The 24179-nt window shown below is 34.1% G+C and overlaps 1 protein-coding gene across 1 annotated transcript in view; it reads left to right on the top strand.

Annotated features, from left to right (window-relative positions):
* LOC149808508 (small ribosomal subunit protein uS5m-like) overlaps positions 1–24179 on the top strand; it is a 56819-nt gene that overhangs the window by 9184 nt on the left and 23456 nt on the right. The window contains exons 3-7 of the mRNA XM_089978259.1: positions 1546–1665; positions 3323–3562; positions 7047–7081; positions 9858–9948; positions 18167–18213. Coding sequence (XP_089834385.1) covers positions 1546–1665; positions 3323–3562; positions 7047–7081; positions 9858–9948; positions 18167–18213 — 533 coding nt within the window. The remainder of the gene's footprint in view (positions 1–1545; positions 1666–3322; positions 3563–7046; positions 7082–9857; positions 9949–18166; positions 18214–24179) is intronic.

Raw genomic sequence — 24179 nt, 5'->3', positions numbered from 1 at the left:
CTTTTTGTAGGGAAAAAGTTTATGCTTACAAACGCTACCAACAGCGGCTTAAAACGCAAACTAACTTTTACCGACTTGGAACGTACTTTAAAGTAAATGTGTTTCGTCATTCGTTACGTGATTGTGTTATGTTTTTCCACTGAATTCAGACCAATATGTCCTATTGCAAAATTAATGAATATTTTATAGCTCTGTGTGTGCATATTTTCGATGGAATCACTTGTATTGTGGATTCAATGTATAAGATGAGGTTCGCATGTGAGTACACGGTGTTGATACTCTAGTCATGCTATACATTAGACATTTATATATAAACAGGATTCACGTATATGTACCAATTCATGGTTCTCTAAATAAAGTAAACTGTTATATTATGTCTTCTGTTTTCACTACAGGTGTATTTCTCATTTAATGTGCATCAATTTAACATGGTAACTGTGCCGACGAAGCAAGTATTTTACCGTCCGCATTTATAATTTTATTACCCCCACCCACCCCCACCCACCCCCACCCAATTTTTTTTTGGGGGGGTACGTTTTCTTTAGCTAACTGACTTGGTTGCATATAACACAGTTCGGTATATAACACGGTCGGGTTTTATGGCTCCCGACTACCGTGTTATAATGGGGTCACACTGTACATGTAGTTATTTTCATCAGTTTCTTTGTCAGCTATGGAAAAACACTGCATATTCCAGGGGTGTTGGATGTCCTGCATGGAATGCTTGTTAACAAAATTATTTAACATTGGTCAGTATTAAAGGGGAAATTTTAAGAAGTTTCCGATTGTTTTGCCAAACATGGAAATCATCTGCATATACCTGATAAGTACATAAACTGGAAATATGTTGAGGTGTCATGTCAAAAACTAGTTCTCTCATTTTGTAATAAAGCACATTAAATTTTACATTTATGGATAGAGTGAGCTGTTTCATAGATCGCTTGGTTACTTTTGAGCCAGCATCAACATTGCAGGTCCATAAATTGGCTAACTTGAGTAAAGTCGTAATATTTTTTTGTCAGATTAACACATTTGGAGATTTAAAATCAGGAAATAAAAATGGACTTTGACATTTTGGGATTAGTCCCATGATGTTATCCTTTGCATATTTTAATCTTTGAAGGTCTTTTGCAGTTTTGTAGGAGATGCTTGTGAAGAAATGATATGTTTCTGTGCATGTGGTAATTGCTAAAGAAGAAATGATCTTTACAAGTGGTTCTTAGTTTAATATAAAAACACACACGTTTTGGAGGTATGGAAGTAAAACTAGATCTGGAAATTAACCACTATGGACTAAAAGTACTATAAAAATGCCAGATAACAAATTATAGTTAATATTATATATGTGATATTGTACAATATGCTAAGCTTGAAGTAAATATTTGTATACGTAATGTCAGATTATCAAAAGGATGTTGCCTTTCTGTGATCAGAGGGAACTTGCATCTCATTGTTGTCTAGAATTTTATTTTCATTAGTATCCTTACAGAAAAATGAAATTATGAATTCAGAGGTTTGATTTGATACATTGTGTGTTCTTTTCAGAAACAAGTGGTAATATATGGAAGTCAGTGACAGGTGTAAGTAATGTAGGGAAGAAAAGGGGCCGTGCAAGAGGTTCCAGGCGCTTTGTAGATCTGAATAGGAGTAGAAAGTTGGGAGAAGGTCAGTAGTTGTCTGAACCACTATATTCAGTGGTGGAAAACATTTCAGAAAGCTTGGTTACAGACTTGACAATCAGGCTGCCAAATCTTGTTGCCTAAAATAATCATCTGGTTGTATTATTACTGTAGGTACTCACTTATAAGTTGAGTCAAACTGCATACTTCAAAGATCCTGATCTGTTTTAGCATCATGCGCCTGCAGATCAGGTCTATGTTGTTCTTCTGTTTACTCTCACAAACTGCATAGAGATACAGACCCAGATCTACTGGCGCATTATTCCTTCTAGAATGACTTCAGCTACTAAAAAAGATCAGATGTTAACCAGTCAGAAAATAGGTCAGTCTGGCCTTTTTAAGAACTTTTGTCCTTGTCAGATCACCTGATGTTGACACAGGTTTAATAGTACTACTGAACCTTGAAATCTGTGATTGGATTTTAAACACTATTCAAGAATGACTCATCTTTAAGTGTAAACTTACGATCCTTAAGAAATTTAGTACTTAAAATGTTATAAATTAAATAACCCTTAGTAACTGTTATCATCAGTGATAATAGATATATATATATATATATATATATATATATATATATATATATACATATACATATATATATATAAAACACTATGTTTTGTACGTATATATTGTTATGCATATCTATTATGTGTCTTTTACTTTTGATGCATCACTGTATGTTGCATATGAGCTATAAATAGGTGTTTACAAGTTTTAAAATGAATCGTAATAAAGAACCTGTGCACAAGTTTGTGATGAATTCCCATGAATGGTTAAATTAGGTGTGTTCTGTTGCAATGTAAGGTAATGTGTTGTGATGATTGAGTTGGAAAATATTGTGATGTAGAGCCATAAGGGTTTACTGTTTATACGATGTGGACAGTTGATTAATTCTTAGATTTTTATTTCCTTTGTTGTTTTAATATCAGTCTGCAGATATGTTTAATGCTATGCTTATATATAATTTAAGAGTAAACATTTGTTTGATTTATTCCTTAGAATTACAAAGTGCTCATTGACTCTGAACTAAAATTATTCTGGGATTATTGGGAATTTTTTCAAAGAGATCTTAACAATGTCATTGTGATACATCAGGAACGTTTGTGCTTTGTTTCAGTTTTTGAAAGTCGGATATGTTCTGTATCAGTTGTTATATTCATCTTTGGTACAGCTTGACTACTGCACTGTCTCAAATTTTTGTTACTTTTTGTTTTATTACTTGTACTACATGATGATGATGTACTAATAATTATGGGGTGGAAATTATAATTGTAATTTTAAAATGAAAGTTATAATTGTAATTTTCTTGAATAACTTCTGTTTTTACATTTTGAATAAGAAGAAAAGTTCTGTAAATGAAGACAGATATATGTATGATGTCTGTGGATTGTTGGAAAATGCAGTTAAAAAACATAGTATACTATGGTGTGTATTTATTTAAAAGGAAGCATTCTTTTTTTAAAAAAATTTCTTTCTCTTTCATGATTTAAATTAAATTTTGAGTTATTGTGTGTCCCAGTTTACCTGTCACTTTTCTTTTGGTTTAACACATCCGATAGAAATGTTTTTTGATTAAGTGCCATTTTGTTTTATGACAAACATGTTTGACTTTTCACTACTTTTGTATGACTCTTGATTCATAGGCCGAGAAGGGATGCAATGGCCTGGTTTGAATGCCCCAATTATATCCAGAAAGGAAGGAAGAGAAGCAAATAAAATGCAGGTACTGCCACTGAATCCTCAAAAACAAGAAGAACTGATCAAGTTACGAGAACAGTCAATGAAGAAGCAGGCACGTAGTAAGATTCCCCCATTGCAGAGGGGCTGGACAGGAAACAAACTGCCAGGGACTAGTATTGGATGTCCAGATCCTGTTGAAGACTGTGAGTTGTACTTCTGATTTGCTTTAAGATGTATAATGTCATCCACAGTAGTCTAACTCAAGCAGATGTTCATTCATTCACAGCTTGTAATGATAAATCAACCAATAAATTTAACCCACATGAAAGGGGCCCCAAGTGGCTGAGTGGTCTGAAATGCTCACTGTTCTGGATCACTGCCATCTCACCTCTGTCTGTGTGGGTTCAAGTCTCAGGCTCGGCTAACGTGGGTACGTGAGAAAGCTTTGCCAGTAGCTTCTTGTGGGTAGGTGGTTCTTCCTGGGGTTTTCCAGGGTTCTTCCTCCACTAGTTATACTGGCCACTATGTATAGCCTATCTTGTGATGAAAATGGCATTAAACCTTACTACAACAACAACAAAAATAACAACAGCCCACAAAAAAAGCCATATATCAGGCTTAAAAGGATAATGAGTGCTTCAGTTTTCATGTTAAAACTAATTATGTGTTCAAGGTCTTGAAACATTGTTTATGCCTCCCTTATGATAGAAAGCATTATGCTGTCAGTCTGTCCTTTACTTTTCTATGCAATAATTTATTTTACAGCACCTACCATTGTCAAACTTTGCCATAGGTTTTTCATTATGAAAGAATGATTCCTATTGAATTTGTGGTCTGAGGTCAAGATCATTGATTGAAAATTAAAAAATGTTTACATATTGAATCATGTATTGCGCCTTTATCTAAATAATGCCTGTTCAGGCAACATAAATTTAGTTTGCATACTTTTATATGTGTCAACGAGTTTCTTTTATTTTATGTACATGTTACAGAATTCTAACATTGTGACATTTCACAGTTTACCTTTATATTTAACTTTGGCCATTTATTTGAGCACCTTTCCCAATCTGGGATCTAAACTGAACATCCTCTGTTAATGCTACATGTTATAATTATTTTATAACAGTGTGGGCTAAATGTTATCATTATTTTATAACAGTGTTGGCTAAATGTTATCATTATTTTATAACAGTGTTGGCTAAATGTTATCATTATTTTATAACAGTGTTGGCAGTGGTTATTGCATTGATTTCTCTGGAACACCTATGGAAGTTTGATCCCAGTTATGGTACATTCAGTGTGACCCCATCATGACAAAATTGTTGACCATTCTATGTACTTAACTGCATTATAAGCAACTAAGTCAGCTAACTGAAGAGAATGATAAAACCACCCACCCACCCACCCCCAACAAAACAAATGGGGGATAGAAATCGGCACAGTACTATTGACAGGGCTATTAGCTTGTTCCTGATTAAACAAGAAATGCTTAAAATAGTTATTACGTATTTAATATTTATTTTTATATATAGGAAATCTGCAACATAAGCATATATAGTACTCATCAGTTGGATCTGTTTTTTATCCATAACATTAATTCCATCAAAATGTGCATAAAGAAGCATAATTTATATCATAAAAAAAATTTGCTAGGTCTATTCAACTTCTGACATTTAATTTCTTGCTGATATGTTCTTATAAACTTATGAAATGGGTGTTATTTTCCCCTCAACATTCATATTTGCTGGATTTGTCCAAAGAGTCTGATTTCTGGGCAACAATAAAATAATAATTCAGACATTGCCAGTTTAAACAAATACACCTGTATTTAGGCCTTAAAAGCACATGTACTTGGCTGAAAATTCACATGGAAGATCAGAGGTATAAACCTTGTCATGCTCTTGTGATGACAATTTAACAGGTGTGTGTACACTGTACATGTCAACTGCCTGAACCCAGTTCCAGAGGAGACCATTTAACTGCGAGTTCAGAGCAAGTTCCTTAAACTATGTTTAGTCATTCTCATGACAACAGAGGGGGAAAAAAAAAACAACAGTATTCATTGAAACATTTGTTTTATAACTATGACTTTGCTTCACTGCAGAGCAGAAAGTAGTATGATTATATTAACAATCCTTCCACCCCTATAACTTTAAACAGTTTTGTTCCAATCAGTGTTAACATTGGCAGGACAGTTTCCAGTGTATATTTGAACCTTTTGAAGCTAGAAAAGAAAGAGGATTAAGAAGAAAAGGGTTTATGGTTACATGTGTGTGACAATGACCAAAACTGCTGACAATTTGGTCCATAAAATTGATTGGGTATGTATAATGTTTGATTGAGCAGACATTGATAATCTGATGTATTCACTTCAGATGGTATACAAATGTATAAATTTGGGTAAGAACCTCTTTTGGACCATAACATTTTTTGCTTGACTGGTGAATTCCTAGAGTGTCATTGGTATATATTTTCCACACATCATAATTGGAAATTGTTGGGCTGTATTGGTTTAGCTGAATTAGGAATGCACAGACTTCCTGACAATCAACTTTTTAAGTACACATATACTGACTCTGTAAAAGTATTTTTAAATGCTTTTTTTACTGGCCAAATATAACTTGGACAGCAAGATCAGTAATTTTTCATTTGGTACCTGATTGTAAATCATTATTACATTCTTTGTGTATTAAATGTCAATGAATATTTATGAGCCCCTCTCATGGTGAAGGTGCAAAACAAGTTCCTGCCAAGTCTTGGTCATAATTTGGAAGGTAATTATCCCTCCACCATGGAGCTTCAATATGGAGCAAGTGTGGAGGGGATTACTGCCAAAAGCAATGGGTGGAAAAATGAAAAATCACTTGAGCTGTACTGTAATTCATTGTATTTACACAACATTTACATCCACTACAGGTCGTTGTTGTTGTAGGGTTTAACGCCCTTTTTCAGCACAAGATAGGCTATACATGATGGCCAGTATAAATGGTGGAGGAAGAACCTGGGAAAACCCCAGAAAGAACCACCATCATCTACTATAGGTAGGTGTTATTACTAATACATAATCCCCATATTTTTAAAAGCAAATCATTGAGGTAAATATACAAGTTGGTAGATGTCAACCTTGCCCTAACCACTATCACAGCTGATTTACAGTGGCAATATTATTGAGTTTATCCTAATAGCCTGACATGGAAAATTGTCATAAAATACAATAAATGTTGATCCACCAATGAATTTTTCTTCTCATTACAACAAGTGACATAACTTCTACTGGCAGGTTTAGTGATATTGGCTGTAACTTTTGTGAGAGTTTAATTTTGATGTTTTCTTTAAATAAAGATTCCAGTTTGAAATTTGTGAATTCAGGGGACGTGTAGTTTATTATTATTGTTATGCCATCTCCATCATAGATCTGTGGTTGTATAAACACTATGGTCTTAATGGTATAATCTATAATACTGTGAGTGGTGGAATAAAGGGGAAGAAAAGAATATGAAAATACATTCAAGTGAAGTATCATGTGTCTGAATATTGTTTTATCAAAAGCTTATGATCTGATAACATCCGTATTGAAGTATTGTAATATTTGTGCACTAATTGAATGGTAATGATTTACAGCCCTATCAGAAGACACAGATCTATAATATCAATGTTCTACTTAACCATGCCTCATTTTTGTTTCAGACACGTTTGAAGGATTTGATACCAGAGTATTAGAAGTGAGTAGGAGAGTCTTGCATTGGATATATTGTACTTCCTGGTATAATGCCAGCCCAACTTTGATCAGAAATAGATCTATATTTTCTGTCACAACATGTATCTGCTGTTTGTTTGAGGTTAGCTGTAGAACAAATAGTACGGAATTTGATGAGCTTGTCACATATGAACTCTGATGAGCTTGTCAAACATGGACCCTCATGAGCTTGTCACATATGGACTCTGATGAGCTTGTCACACATGGACCATGATGAGCTTGTCACATATGGACTCTGATGAGCTTGTCACATATGGCCCATGATGAGCTTGTCAGATATGAACCCTGATGAGCTTGTCAGATATGGCCCATGGATGAACTTGTCACATATAGACTCTGATGAGCTTGTCAGATATGGACCCTGCTGAGCTTGTCACATATGGACCTTGATGAGCTTGTCACATATGGACCTTGATGAGCTTGCCACATATGGACTCTGATGAGCTTGTCAGATATGAACCCTGATGAGCTTGTCACATATGGACCTTGATGAGCTTGTCACATATGGACCATGATGAGCTTGTCACATATGGACTCTGATGAGCTTGTCACATATGGACTCTGATGAGCTTGTCACATATGGACTCTGATGAGCTTGTCACACATGGACCATGATGAGCTTGTCACATATGGACCATGATGAGCTTGTCACATATGGACTCTGATGAGCTTGTCACATATGGACTCTGATGAGCTTGTCACACATGGACCATGATGAGCTTGTCAGATATGAACCCTGATGAGCTTGTCAGATATGGCCCATGGATGAACTTGTCACATATAGACTCTGATGAGCTTGTCAGATATGGACCATGCTGAGCTTGTCACATATGGCCCATGGATGAACTTGTCACATGTAAACTCTGATGAGCTTGTCAGATATGGACCCTGATGAGCTTGTCACATATGGACCTTGATGAGCTTGTCACATATGGCCCATGGATGAACTTGTCACATATGGACTCTGATTAGCTTGTCACATATGGCCCATGGATGAACTTGTCACATATGGACTCTGATGAGCTTGTCACATATGGTCCATGGATGAACTTGTCACATATGAACCCTGATGAGATTGTCACATATGGACTCTGCTGAGCTTGTCACACATGGATCCTGATGAACATTTTACATATAGACCCTATGCATGAAGAATTATGAAAATATGGAGATATTCTTTCAAACATGCTCTTGGGTTTTAAAAAATGAAGCAAAAGTAAGTCCTTTCTGCAAACAGCATAGTGATCTAAACATTTTATATGATTTTAAAATACTTCAACTGTGAGTCTTAAAACTGTTGATGCATGTCTCTATTTGTTGCTTTTGTTAAAATGGTACTAGTTTCACCCTATAGTGTTTAAGAAATGTTAAGGTTCATTTAACAAGTTTACTTTTGGTGTCATATAATTTGAAGTAATATTAGTTGATATAAAATCAAACACCCTTAGGCATGAAAATCAGTAAAAATTTTCTGTGAATTTTGTATTGTATGTATTATTAGATGTATTAGGTATAACATTTTAAATAGTCTTGTCATCAGCAAGTTTTATTGAGCCTTCCTTGTCAGAAACTTGACATAGCAATAACTTGGAGTCCCTGTGTGTGTCTGTCCTTCTGGTCACACCCAAGATTAACCTCAACAACATTAAATTTTTTGATTAATTTCAATGTTGTTTTACCTTGCGAAATAAAAGGCAGGCTGCAGACCAGCCAACCCTTATGATTTTATCATAAGTCTTTCTGAAATGACCTTTAGATTATAGACTTAAGGAATAATGGCAAAAATTATGAAAATGCAATCATTGTGGTCAAAATTGGAAGCTGAGTTGTCCATGTTTGATCCAGATCAGTGTTTTATATTAGATTCAGTGGAGTTAGAGTACCAGTCAGACTTATACAGTTAGAGTACCAGTCAGACTTCTACAGAAGCTTCTCATGCTTTAAACTGGCAAAATGCCAGCCTTATTAAGCTGGTGCTTATAGCATTGCCTAGAAATAGCATTGAATGAACAAAAACACTAGGAACATGAAAAGGACAATAAGCCTCTTAAAATGTTTAAACAGCATAGAAGTATCAAAAGGAATATTCAGATTCTTGGGAAAAAGGCAAGAAAAGGAAACAATTACATTTAATGAACATCATATTCTGTGGATCTGAGTGCAGTATATGTCTCATGACTAGAGAGGTGATTGCCATTGCAGTTGAAATTGAAAAAAATAATTTAAGATTACATAATGTTGAGAGATAAAGCCTTTGAGCTCCATTTGGTTTGCATCTGCAGTTTCTGATCTGCAGTGGAGTTATTATGGTCTAAGTGTACTTGACAAACTTTTTTAGTTTGAACATAATGTTTACCTTCACAGCATTAGTCCCAGATCATGCAGAACATTTTAAATGCACGTTTTCATGTTGACAAATAGCAGAACATGATATTCATTACACTTTGCTGAAAAGAGTTTAACTTAATCAAACATTTTGACTGCCTTACTGAGAAGGTCTTGTTTGGGTTGGCAGGTCTGAGGCTGAACATCTCATGTAAGCTTTTGTGATACAGCTTTCAAATCACCGTTTTGTTCAATAAGTGTTTTATAAATAGCACTGAGTCTCATGGACTTTTAAGTGCTAAAATTAGAGGAAAACTCCTGATCATAGTATTTTTTATAGGTGGGGTAATTGTTCCATGAAGTCCTCATTCACTGACACATTCTTATATTTCATTATAGTTTTTTTGTATCCTCAGTTCAAAAGAGTAGCAACAATGACTGGAACACTGGGACGTATAAGCCGATTTAGTGCATTTGTTGTCACAGGAAATGGCAATGGACTTGCTGGTAAGTTATTTAACACGTATATATCCCATACTTACTATCTATGTGTACTTCACTAAGAACAGCACAGATACAGACCAGCTGTGGCACTATGTACAAACCCTGAAACTGGTAATGTAACCCTAACCCTAACCCCTAACCCTAATGCAACTGAAATTAAAACAGAATGCAGAATGAATGCAAATAATATAATGTGTGTACTGTGAAGGAAATAAAGACTGCAATGTGAAGGAAATGGAGAAATAATGACTCCATTGTGAAGGAAATGGAGAAATAATGACTCCATTGTGAAGGAAATGGAGAAATAATGACAGCAATGTGAAGGAAATGGAGACTGCAGTGTGAAGGAAATGGAGAAATAATGACTGCAATATGAAGAAAATGGAGACTGCAATGTGAAGGAAATGGAGACTGCAATTTGAAGGAAATGGAGAAATAATGACTCCATTGTGAAGGAAATGGAGACTGCAGTTTGAAGGAAATGGAGAAATAATTACTGCAGTGTGAAGGAAATGGAGACTGCAATGTGAAAGAAATGGAGAAATAATGACTGCAATGTGAAGGAAATGGAGAAATAAAATGCAGAAGAAGGAATAATACATGAAAATGAAATTTTCACTATTTACAAGCCATTAAATTGTTCAACTAAAAACTGGCATTGATGTGATATCACTGGTAGTGGTATCTGTACAAGTTTGTACTTGAATGAAATGAAATAGGAACAAAATAGTTTATACATTTGTATTTCATAATAAAATCAGTTTTGTCTTTTGAATTTTGTAGGCATTTTTTATTTATTAAGACACAATAAAACAAGTATGCAAGTCTTAGTTTTCTCCATTTGATACTACTGAAAACAAATTCCACTTTTTGGTAATGCACTCCAAATGGAGGAAAATGAAGTAAACAATGAATGGAAGAAATTGATGCAAAATTAGAATGAATGAAATGCAAACAGAATGCGAATGAAATGCAGAATGAACTCAAACAAATGAAAACAAAATGTGAATTTGGTAAAATAACCTTTTCACGACCATTGCCATGAGATCTGGATCTGCTTTTTTTCAAAACATACATAATTGGTGATGATCACATCCATTTTTTTAAAACATGCATAATTGGTGATGATCACATCCATTTTTTTAAAACGTACATAATTGGTGATGATCACATCCATTTTTTTAAAACATGCATAATTGGTGATGATCACATCCATTTTTTAAACATGCATAATTGTTGATGATCACATCCATTTTTTAAACATGCATAATTGGTGATGATCACATCCATTTTTTAAATATGCATAATTGGTGATGATCACATCCATTTTTTTAAACATGTATAATTGGTGATGATCACATCCATTTTTTTAAACATGCATAATTGGTGATGATCACATCCATTTTTTTAAACATGCATAATTGGTGATGATCACATCCATTTTAAACATGCATAATTGGTGATGATCACATCCATTTTTTTAAAACATGCATAATTGTTGATGATCACATCCATTTTTTTTAAAACATGCATAATTGGTGATGATCACATCCTTTTTTTTTAAAACATGCATAATTGGTGATGATCACATCCATTTTTTAAACATGCATAATTGGTGATGATCACATCCATTTTTTTAAAACATGCATAATTGGTGATGATCACATCCATTTTTTAAACATGCATAATTGGTGATGATCACATCCATTTTTTTAAACATGCATAATTGTTGATGATCACATCCATTTTTTTAAACATGCATAATTGGTGACGATCACATCCAGTTTTAAAAATACAATTAGTGACTATGCTTTTTTAGATATACTTGTTGACAGTGAAATGCATAAAATACAGATCGACATTTATTTATCTTCACAACAGACAAATGTACAAGTGTATCTGGACAACCATACCACATTTTAATGCAAGCTCCTTTCGATTCTCCGATTGATTTTTAGTGGAGTGCCTGTGGACACTTCCATTATATTTTCATACAAGTGCTTATGGGCACCTGATGTAAATAACTGCCTAAGCATGGACATTTCATTGCAGTGGGAATGTCGACTCTAGTACAGCAGGTTTTCTGCAATTTTGCATGATGTCTGTGGACATGACAAAGAGATAAACCCTGAATGGACAGTTACAGTTAAAAGGACATTGGAATTTCTCCATATTGTATTATGTGTAATCCACATTATTAGTTGGATTGTATCCATATCGAGACCTTGCCAGTAATCATTATAAAAAAAAACAAATTCAACAAAAACATTGCAAAATATTTTGCACAGCTATGGCAATAATTGCCATTCTTGAAGGATAACTGTCATTGCATATGTTCTAGTATACAGACAGTTAAAAGATGTAGACAAGATTGGAGTTGCCACAGCACCATCTCAAGACAAAAAAACATTAAGCCTATATTTTTACTGCAGAAATTACAGCCATACTCAGCTATATGAACTATAGTGAAACGTCTCAGAAACAGATGTTATCATCTTTTCAGATTTTCTTTCCACACTGAAAATTTTGCAAATCCTAAAATTTGACTACACTGTAAAATTCCAATATTTATAGAAACTGATTTACCTGTAAAATCTGGAACAAAGCAAAATGAATTCTGTACTGCTGCCTTGTGACATTGGTATTTGGGGTAATAACTTGGCAGATAAAGCCCTACAGTCACCCATTTTCAGATGAAAGATTCCATTTACTGACTTAAAAATTATGTAAGTTGATACATTTAATTTATTTTGCAAAATATGTGGAAAGAACCTTCACAGTAAAGCTTTGGAATGTCAGATCAATTTTTGGGGAGTGGCATCCTTCATATAGATTATTACAACTCCTTGGTTTTAAAATAAGTAACAGAAAAGAATGCAAACCAACAAGTTTTGTAAAATTTAAAAAATAATCTATTTCCTAGAATACAAAGTGAAAAATGTATTTAAAAAAATGTAAAAAGAACTTAAAGTATTGAAAATTAAATCCCAAATAACCCTAGAATTACTGATGCAAGTACTGAAGATTAAAATTCTGAATAAACTTTAGTTCAAATCCAGTGCTGAAAAGTGTTGATGTGCCTGTGTTGTGGTGATGTACCAACAGTCTTTTGTTAAATCACAATAATACAAAGCAAGAATAAATCCTATCATATATATTCACTTATAAGCTGAATTTTAGAAAAAAGTAAAGGCCTGGAAGAAGGGGGTTGGCTTATTAGTGGGCCAGTGTCTAAACTTAACAGTTTTTAGGTCTTTTTGTTGACTACTGTAATGGATGTAAATCTTGGGACACAAAAAGACATAGGTATGTAAAAAAAAAAAAAAAAGGACTTTCAGTGACCTGATAATTATTAAACTGTTATAAGGTACTTTGCATGATTTTGTTATTATTTTGCATGTGCATATTTTCTGATTTCTCCAGCAAAAAATTAAATAAAGGTAAATGCAGACTTCATAATTCATGGGCTGGTTGAGTTTACCTGGGAGACTAGGCTGTACTATAATCTACATTTCTTATACAGTGGAAAGTGAGCATAGCGTCACTTAAACCCTTATTTATTCCCAAACATATTAGATGCAGATTTTGCTTTATTCATTGCTTTCACCAAATTGCGCCCTTCCAGATAACATTTCAGCTAGTCCTTAAATAGCTGTTTCATTTATGTTGAATCAGGTGCTCACGAGTTACTCATTTTCAATGATATAAGCGATCCTACAAATTGAGGTAATATTTTTGAAAAGGTACGTACGTTTAATTGTACAAGGCTCGTAACCATCATAATTTACATGTTCATGAAGAGTGGTAATAATAAAGGCTAAAGTTCTCATATAGATCAGCCAAGATCAACATCAATCAATTTTAGTTTTATGTTTCGGCTAAACAAACATCATAACTTTCTATACAGTGGAAAGCTTGATATTTTGGTGTCTTCTGTGTTGATACTTGGTGAAATTTGTCTTTTGTTTTGTGGCAGCAGTACAGGCCAGTTAATCATTAAAATCCTGAAACTGGCTTGTGTTAAGAAGGAATTTTGGCAGGTAACTATACCAGAACATCAGTGTGTTATTGCCTTTTATTCCATAATATTAGCATGATTATCGCAGTTTTGTAAAACAGGGTGTAAGGCATACGTATGAACTTTTCAAAAGCCAAGTGAGACTGAATAAAAAAATTGAGATTGGGACCTAAAATTGGGAGGTTTTTCGTGGCATTTTTAAAACCTTGTTTTCACTAAATATTGAACGATCTTCCTGGTCCAATATGCGTGAAATTTGCAAAAAGACTCACCTTTTCTCCTTGTGACACGCCCTATTTTCCCCCCAGGACGTGCCCTATTTTTATATTCTGGTCAGCTGTGGTCAAACTGCACAATAGCTAAAGATTAGTCTTAAATAAACAAGCAAGAAAGCCCATGCGACTAATTAGAAGTTAATCCTTATCGATGCAACTATTTTGTGAACATGATTGGCCCTCCATCGTAATTCAAAGAAGCGCCCTCTACACTGTTGTGTGTTATGCAGTCACCAGCAATTGATTGGCAAATATAGGATTCCCAATTTTGCTGAAGTAAAGGTACTGAAATAGGCAGCCTCATGGTACCATACATGTGGTATATCGTTGTATATCCAACCTTATTCCCTTATTGTCAGCTCGTAAAGCATTTAGTATTGTTTATTATAAAACATGTATTCTGAATTAGTTTTTTGAGGACACATTTGCTGCGTGGTATGTATTTTCATTCCTTTTTTAATTTAATGATGGTAATTAACATTGGTACATATGGTTTAAAATTGCCAGGTATTCACTCATGTAAGTTTCTTTTGTGGGAATGGCACTATAGCATATGGAATGACAGCATTCATAGTGATCATTCTTGGAATTGAAATTAATTGTGGATGATTTTATTGTTGTGGTTTATTTTTTTTGTTCTGGTTTTTTATTATTTTTGTATACTTGTAAAGGTAAAAAAATCATTAGTTTACGTGATTAATGCTTAAACTTAACATTCTATTTAGTGAAGATGCAAATTCTTTCCAGTAAAGTAATTATTTCGTGACAACAATAATTCACAGTGATACAGCATAACATGTAGGACTTTTCTTGTTTAGAAGAAATGAAAATTGAAGACATAATGTAATAATCGGGAGTTCTCTGTAAAAATCGGAAGATATTATGAAATCAAAAGGTAGGTGTGGAGCGACCCCAAAAAATTGGGAGTTTTTGTTTCCTCCTGGCTTGAAAGTTGACAAATATGGTGTAAGGTCACTTACATCAATCAAACTACAACTCAGCTTTTACGGTATTAGCTTAATTTTCAAAGCATTATTTCTAAAACTTCAATTTTTGTATTTTGTAGATATCATTAAAGTTTAGCGCAATGGTGCCCATGATTCAACTCCAAGGGATGTACTTAATTTGGTGCATAGTCAGACCTACAGTGTTTGAAACCTACAATGTTCATGTGGTGGCACAATTATGTAAATATGTTCAGAGGCCTAACTGCAAGCATTGAATCGAACTGTATTGTTGTTCATTGTGTTGTCATGCTGGGATTACATTTTAATGAGTTAGGTACTTACAATTTCAAAGCAAAGTAAAAACTTAATTACTGGCGCACTGATATAAAATGTACAATGCAATAATGCATAAACAAACAATCAAGTCAAAAGGGAGAGGTAGTGTTACAGCAACTCGTAATTGCTAAATTCTTGTCATCGTTATATCAAATTATACACATCTAAATTAGGCAGAAACAGAAAATTAAATAAATTACTTTTCAAAAAAGTTTATACCATTTCTTTTTAATAATCAGTGCAGTGCCAGCCTTGAGATAAGTATACATGTAATTTTTTTAAAATATAAGTTTGCCTAAATAAATGCATTTAGAACTTACCTCTTGCATCTTGATGTGTCTCAGAGTTGTGGGTCAGCTTATACGTGGGTCATACACTTTTTAGTGTTTAGACCTGTTCATATATGGGAATATATTCATTAATTTGAAATTTAACTATAAATTCAAGTGTCTATTTGTCTTTCCAGAGAAGAATCACATGAATTAAATAATATGAATAAATAAATTTCAGCCCAAATTAAATATTTGACACAACAATCATTCTGGCTCAAGATTTTATAACGAATGAATAATTTCTAGAAAAACAATTATATATTCCTCTCCTTGACCTCAGGTCACAATTAACATTTTCTATTTAAAAAAATATTACCAAATGGAAATGGAAGTCAGAGGTTGTGGGTTTGAACCCCTACCAAGTCATACCAAAGACTTACTAAAATGGTACTAACAGCAGCCTTGCTAGGCACTCAGCATTAAGAGGTTAGTGTTAGGACTGGTCAGCCTGGCATCAGGATAATGTGACTGGGTGGGATATCATGCTACATGCCTGTGGCATGATTCCACAGTGCTAGATATCACTATAAACTGCCACACTGCAGACATCATGGTGATATGACTGAAAAATTGTTAATGCTACGTTAAAAATCCTAATCACACACACACCTAATGGAAAATTTGATTCTAGAAGGTTCCAAATGTTTACAAGAGAAAATCTTAGTTATAATTAGAAGGTCTGTTACTAAAATTATTGAACATGGAATACATTAGGTAGGCCTGGTATATTTATATCGGAATTCCAATAACCTAATCCATACCCAAATAAATATGTTTACTTCTATTGATAATAATTCTAACATTAAACCCATACTCGCAGAGAAAATAATGGCTATGTATTAATTGTTTACAGAATTTTAAAAAAAAATCATTGATTCTGGTCAGGTAGAAAATGAACTAGATTTTGGGCAAGGTTAAGTCCATATAGCACATAATGAAATAGAAACAGAAACTAACAAGCAAACAATGCAAATTAAACATCCATAGCAAGATCAAAATTCCAGAAATATGAAGGATAGCTATATATATATATATATATATATATATATATATATATATATATATATATCATGAGTTAAGTGGAAACTATGAAGCCATGAGTGACAACACAAAATGTTTCCATTTCAGGAGTGAAATATTTCCTTATATGTACTTTAAAAAAAAGATTTTTTTGTACCATATATTTTTATGTCAAAAGCAATTTATTTGCATGGATTTGTTTTCCTGTTCTGTGCCAATGCAGTTAATTAATGCACTGCTACACTGAATAAAACAAAGTTCAGAAATTTTACAAAAGTTTAGAGCAGCCAATTTATTAACAAAAATTTGTTTGTACCTATAATGCTTTATATTGTTATATTTTGTCAAATTAATTACTGTTTTTGTACAAAAAGAAAGAGATTGACTTTTGCTAACACTGATACAGTAAACAATGTTGTGGTGAGGTAGTACTTCACAGTGTTTCCATCTTGCAGACTTCAGAGCTCAATATCTGTAATTAAAAGGTTTTAATGATTATGAGTTTACTTGTACGGATTTGGGTTGTCCATAGATATATGTTAATCTTTGAGTTGAATTTTTTTTTTTTTTGGTCATGTAAACCTGAAACTCCTGTCTTAATATCAGACAGAAATAGCAAACACTAAGTATTGATGTTGAAGCTTCAAATATGCATGATTCATGCAGCCAGCTGATGGCTACCTTTGCCTGGTAACAGGAAGTTATATCTACATCATGTTCACTTACTTGTACCAGGCTGTGGTTTCTGTAATGTAATGAATCAAACAGCAACTTTTGGGAAGTGAGATAAGTGGCCTTCTAAGACACATACTTGCTTAATAAGGGTTTATTTTTAAAAAAATTTGGTTTGTAGGATTTGAAAAGAATGACAGGTGATTAGTTATCAGATGTGACCTTTATTTCAGGTTTGAAAATGTATGTGAATTTGTAAATGTTAGATTTGTACACTTAGTCAACAAATTTTCTAATTTTGCATAGAGGATGTTTATAAAAGAAAGGAAAGCTTAAAAAAATAAGAAATGAAAAAATAATGCTAGATATTGCTAGAAAAAAACAATTAATAAAAGTACATAACACAGTTAGGAACCAGATTTTCAGAATAGCACATTTCATACCTATTTTTGTTTTACATTTATAAATATGCTTATTTTACAAACGTAAAGGAAATCGATGCATTATTTATATATATATATATATATATATATATATATATATATATATATATATATATATATGAAGTTATTTGAATCATTCAGTATTTGTTGTAAACTTGATGTTTATTCTTCTTCTTAGGCTACGCAATAGGGAAAGCTCCTAATGGTAGATCTGCCTTGAGAAAGGTGAGTATACACTGCTGCATCTTTGTTTTGCCTAGTATTAGATCATGATGAAGTACCTTTGTTTCCCAAGATGGTTAATCTGTGTCTTTGTTTTGCCTTTGTATTAGATCATAATGAAGTACTATTGTTTCCCAAGATGGATAGTCTGTGTCTTTGTTTTGCCTAGTATTAGATCATAATGAAGTACTTTTGTTTCCCAAGATGGCTAATCTGTGTACTTTCAGTCAAACAATGCATCTGTCTCTACTAGTTCATCACAAGCTTTCTCAAATTCATTTAATTAAATTAAAATTCATTTTCATGTGTACTTATTCCGTTCTGTACAAGAGATATTTAATGCGTGGTTAGACAGGATCTTATATAGAATAAGGTTTTATTTTATATACTGAGGTAACTATTGTGCAGTTTTCTTTCCCCACATGTTCATAGAAGTGCAAGGATATTGTGAAACAGTCAAATCCACGTAATACAGACCCTGAAGTGTTTAAGTTTAGCAGTGAAAATTAAATGCAGAATGAACAGAAATTAAATGCAGAATGAATGCAGATTTAATGATAATTGCAGTTTAAAGAAAATGGAGAACACAAAAGCAGAATGATGGATGATAAATGAGTGAATGGATATTAAAAACTGTATTTTTGACTGAATGCCCTTTTACATGATAGTCTGGGGTCAGGGTCTTGACACAACTGGATTTACAAGCTGTGAAATTGTTCTAATTTAAACGATAACAGTTACCATTAATATATCATTATCACTGGTAGTTGTATCTTTACAACTGTTTTTTGGGGAACAAAACAAATAATAAATCAAATTCATTGATAAATATCTCATCTTCTATTTTTTAAATATTTATTACATTTATAGGTGTGTTTGTTTTTAATTGTAAATTAAATACTGTCATCTTGAATTTTGTGCATTTCCTATTATCTATTATCTTGAAATAACACAATAAGGCGGGATACAAAATACAAAAAACTTTAGTCCTCGACATTCAGGACTACAGTGAAACCCCTCAAAACTGAAACCTCAGTATACGGAAATCCCTCAAGACCATATTTTTTTTAGTCCTGAATTTTTTCCTTCTTTAACATCATTTTTTCCCTCACTAAACCGAAACCCCTTGATTCTGAATATCAAAACCAATTTTGATCCCAACTTTTGATTTTATGCTGAAAAATACCCCATAACACTGAAACTCAGTTGAAACCTCGAATTATATTTAACTGCTAAATTCCTGACACTCTTGAAGAGATTAATTATGGTTGACAGGTATTGTAGTGATCTGATCTGTGAGAAAAGGACACTGAAAATGCCTCAAGGGTATGCACCATTAAAACATGTGCACCAATACAAATTAGGGCTGACAATAAGCTAATCTGAAGTCTTTGCACCATACAATAGAGCCAGCTTGTAGGGCTAATTACATGTATTAATAACAAAGTACCTGTAGGTAAGTCATTTAAGAAAGACTTTCATCTGCTGATTATCTAATTGTGATTGATGCTATTGTATACATGATCAACAGAACATTGTTTCCCTGTTTTTTAAAATTAAATATCAGGGCTTTGTTAACCAGGCATGTGACGTCGCTTTTGATGCTTTGCCAAGAGACCAATAAAGCAGTGTTCTACAAGTCAAATTAACTCAGAATGATTCTTTATGTATCTAAGTAGCCATGACTGTCTTCTCTCACAACAGTGATGTTTTACATGCAGTGCTACAGCAATAGGCAAGGCTCTGAATCCCATTGCTTTAAGAACATTAATTTCATAAATTTGCCAGTGACATATGTAGCTAACAGGAAATTGTGGATGACTACACAGCTATTCATTAAATAGATAAATAATGTAAATAAAATTAGAAGTCAGCAGGCTATACTATTTATGATCTGGAACAATTCTGTATCACACAGACTTGATTTATGTCTGAGTCACATGACTTTGAACTTGTGTCACAATTTCATGAAAGCAATTAGGCTGATGATGAATATGATGATGAGATTGTATGTTTTGAACCTTGTGGCAGAGATATGACATACCCTGAAATTTTAGAGGTTATAATAGAGTTTAAAAAATCTTCACAATTGGTAAGGCTGGCTGTTATTTGACTCAAGAAATAGAGTCTTAACATTAGCCACATTAGCGTCAAGACAGGCTCGTGTACTGTGAATTATAGACATCATTTAAACATTGTGGAGTCTCATTCATAAGTTATAAATGTACCTTGTCTCATTCCTCAGATGTTTTTTGTGACAAGGACAGTATTTATATATGGAGTAACTGTACTTATTAATGTGAGAGGATATGAATTTTGGTAGGAACGTATAATGTTCAGCTAATTCTTCATTAAATGCATATATTTAAAATAAAATATACAAAATACATGCTTTCTTAATTTGCATACTTTTCTGCACACAGGCAACAATGCTCAGATAACTGTATTCTTTCTTTCTCCCTCTCTTCTCTCTCTCTCTCTCTCATACATGGCATGTAAGTGATCCAAAAGATACCTTTTTAACATCTGCAAAAAACCTCAGGCAATTGAAAACTTCTCAAACGCTCACAAAAATTGTGGGTTGGAAGGATTTTTGGTTTGATGGGTTTCACTGTATTTCGAAAATGGTAATCCTGACTCAAATTGAATGGTAACAAAATTAATGGAAGCAATAAATACAAAAATTAAAAAGCATATCTTAGACTGTAAACTTAAAACAATAAGACACTAAATGAAATGCAGACATGATTGGTTTGAATAGGTTTTGTGTTGCTTTGTGGTATAACACCATAAGTAGATTATTTAGGAAATTGGAATAAAGTGCCTTGCCCAGTAGCTAGTCCAGGCCAGGGCCTCCCTTGGAAATATTTTTCTTTGTGCCATGAATTTTGTCAAATTTAAAAACTTGGGAGCCACTTTTCAGCCCTAGGAGCCATTTTATGCCATGCTCCAGGGACTTAAATACATGTGTAATATTATATTGGCCCTATTTTAATCTGTATAAACTTGACAATAAAACAGTTTTTACATGTTTTTATTACATTTAAAAGCACAAGAATAATTATTAATGAATATAACAATACCATTATTTACACGTGAAGTTCAATGTATAGCATATGAAAAGCATCAATATCTGCCTCATTTTTTTCCAAGACCATTTTTTAAATGCCTTCCTGAAATAAAACTTTTCAATACTGGGCCCATCAATAGAAATTCTCATTAAATTTTTCTGAGTAGATATACCCTTAGAATTTTGTAAATTTGATGTAATCAGATTCTGGTGACTGAAACCCCTCTCACAGTCTGTTGTTGAAATAGGGGCAACAAGTAACCTGGTAGCTGAATCAGATGCAGCTGGATATAAATCTTTATTTTTCAGAGATAGATTAGCCATATTCTTTGTGCTTGATACAGACTTGTTTTGTAAAGTAAAGTTTTTATTTTTCATTGATATAAGCAACTTGGGTCTTTTACAGTCCACTACTGGCATCCTTGTAGCAGCATCCTCTGTTACTCAGTTAAGTTCAGACCACAAAAGCGTGTTATCTAAGTAAATAATTCCTAAAACACTAAGCAGTCCCAAGTGCATCTCACACTCACGGTTTGCAATAAACATAAATTAACAACATGTGCAAATGACAGAAAATCTTTTTGCTGACCTGTTCAACAATATAGTATATCCCTTGGTCATTTCTTATTTCCTACTAATCACATTTAATTGCTTCTCAAAACTGACTGACAGCTTGTAGTTAGCTGCAATCCTGTTTGAATAATGTCTTATTCATCATCTACTGACATGATCCACTGACTGCAGCAAATAGTGAAAACAGCTATTCAGTGGCTTGAGTCGCTTATATCATAGAAAATTATAAATTTACTTTATAAAAATGTGTCACCAGCAACTTTTGCCAGAGCAGCAGGGGGGGCGAATCCGACATTTTGTCCAATCGTCATTTGGCTTAATTAATACTTTTTGCACTCAGCGGATCCGGTGTAGTCAGCGCCTGGTAAAAAAAAAACGACGTCGGTCCATCCTACACGACGGAGACGTCATTTGGTTCTGCGCGCCGATCCCAGCGTCGTCAGCGTCCGGTAAACACAGCGACGACCGCGTCGATGTCATTTCCCCCCCTGCTGCTAAGGGCTATTTACAATGAAAATTATTTACAACTAACCGAATATTTGGTCAAGTCCGATACGATATCGTGTCCGAGGATCATGTAAATTTATCGTTACAAATCCATGTGGGGTCGACTGAGCATGACTAAAAAAGTTTCGAAAACCATTAAAGTCCATGTCACCGCCGCACCATGTCTGCCAAATATTTCGTAGCGTGTGTGTATCAACGCCGTTGAATACAGCAAGAATATTACAGTTGTCTCTGATTACTTTTGGAATCTGAGTGTATCGTTGAGTGACATATATCACGTCGGTGTTTTTATGCCTGCCTCTGGAAAATATCCTAGCTGGTTTTTTTTGATTGTCTAACATAACATCATCGTACACGACTAGATTGTTAACGTCGCCATCAATATCATCAATACCTGGTGCATCATTGATATCTGTAATAAACTCAATAACATTTTTTTCAGCAATCGCTGATGCATTCTCGTTAAAATCTTTCAACACCTCGTAGCATCGTTCATCATCTACGCTAGGGGCGATTAAATACAACTTATCCCACTTCATCCATCTCATTATTAAATTGAGTAACAATTGCGTCTTGCCGGATCCAGATGGTCCGATGATAATCATCCGGATCGAGTTTGGTAACGCTGCAACATGCTTAACTGGTTCTCTCGTTTTAGTCGCCGAAAAATCAATTATATTCATATCTCTATACATAAATTATGGATCTATATTGTGTGAATGTGTAGAGTGCGTACTGGCACAAATGATATGACAACCGTTACAACAAGAAATAACAGATCGGCGCTTACTGGTAAGTGTGTACAATGCGGTACAAAGAAATTTAGATTTATTTCTGCTAGACCCGGGGATGCTTTAAAAAAAAGCGAGGAGGTGATATTGCAGCCAAGTTATCAAAACTCCCCGGAACACCGTGGGCAAAGTATCCAGGAGAAAAGCACCTCCCAGGATATAGCTACTGTGGCCCCGGAACACGATTAGATATCAGACTCGATGATCAAAATCAGCCCAAACCCGGTGAGTATCCAATAAATGCTATTGATAAGGCGTGTCATGCTCATGATGTTGCTTACTACAAAAGTAGTGATCTGCAACAGCGTCATATCGCGGATGTAAAATTAATTCACGCGTTAAATGCTATTCCTGATAAATCATTCAAAGAAAAATTGGCTTCATGGTTGGTAAAATCGGCTATGAAAGGTAAATTAATGATTGGAAGCGGAGCTTCTCGCACTGGTAATTGAAAACGCTAGCGTTTATAATAACAACATGGAATCCATCTATTATTCTCCGAGAGGATACTGGAAGGGGAAGGCCGCAATTGGTAAACTCGCAAGCGCTGCAAAGGTAACAAAGGCCGTTGCGGATAATTGGTTATCCAAACAGGCTATATGGCAAATTTATCTACCACCGCCTAAACAAATCAACTTCTCACACTTTGATGTCAGCGTACCTAATGAAGTTCATCAGGCTGACATATTATTTCTGCCGCATGACAACGGTTACAAATACGCGCTAACCGTAGTTGATGTTGCGAGTCGATACAAACAAGCGGAGCCGTTAAAAACAAAGTCAGCAACTGAAGTAGCCGATGCGTTTGAGCGGATTTACCGAAGGGGTCCTCTGCGCTGGCCAAATCTATTACAAGTTGATCCTGGTAGTGAATTTCGCGGCGCTGTTTTATCAACGCTGAAACATCATAGCGTCGCGATACGACGAGGTCATACTGCGCTACATCGTGATCAGGCAGTTGTTGAACGATTCAATCGGACTCTTGCTGAACGGTTATTTGGATATCAATACGCGAAGGAATTCATCCA

Source organism: Sinohyriopsis cumingii, chromosome 1 (assembly GCF_028554795.1).
Source record: "Sinohyriopsis cumingii isolate HCF-2022 chromosome 1, ASM2855479v2, whole genome shotgun sequence".
NCBI lineage: Eukaryota > Metazoa > Mollusca > Bivalvia > Unionida > Unionidae > Sinohyriopsis > Sinohyriopsis cumingii.
Note: the sequence above shows the minus strand (reverse complement) of the source record. Positions and strands in the feature narration are given on the sequence as shown.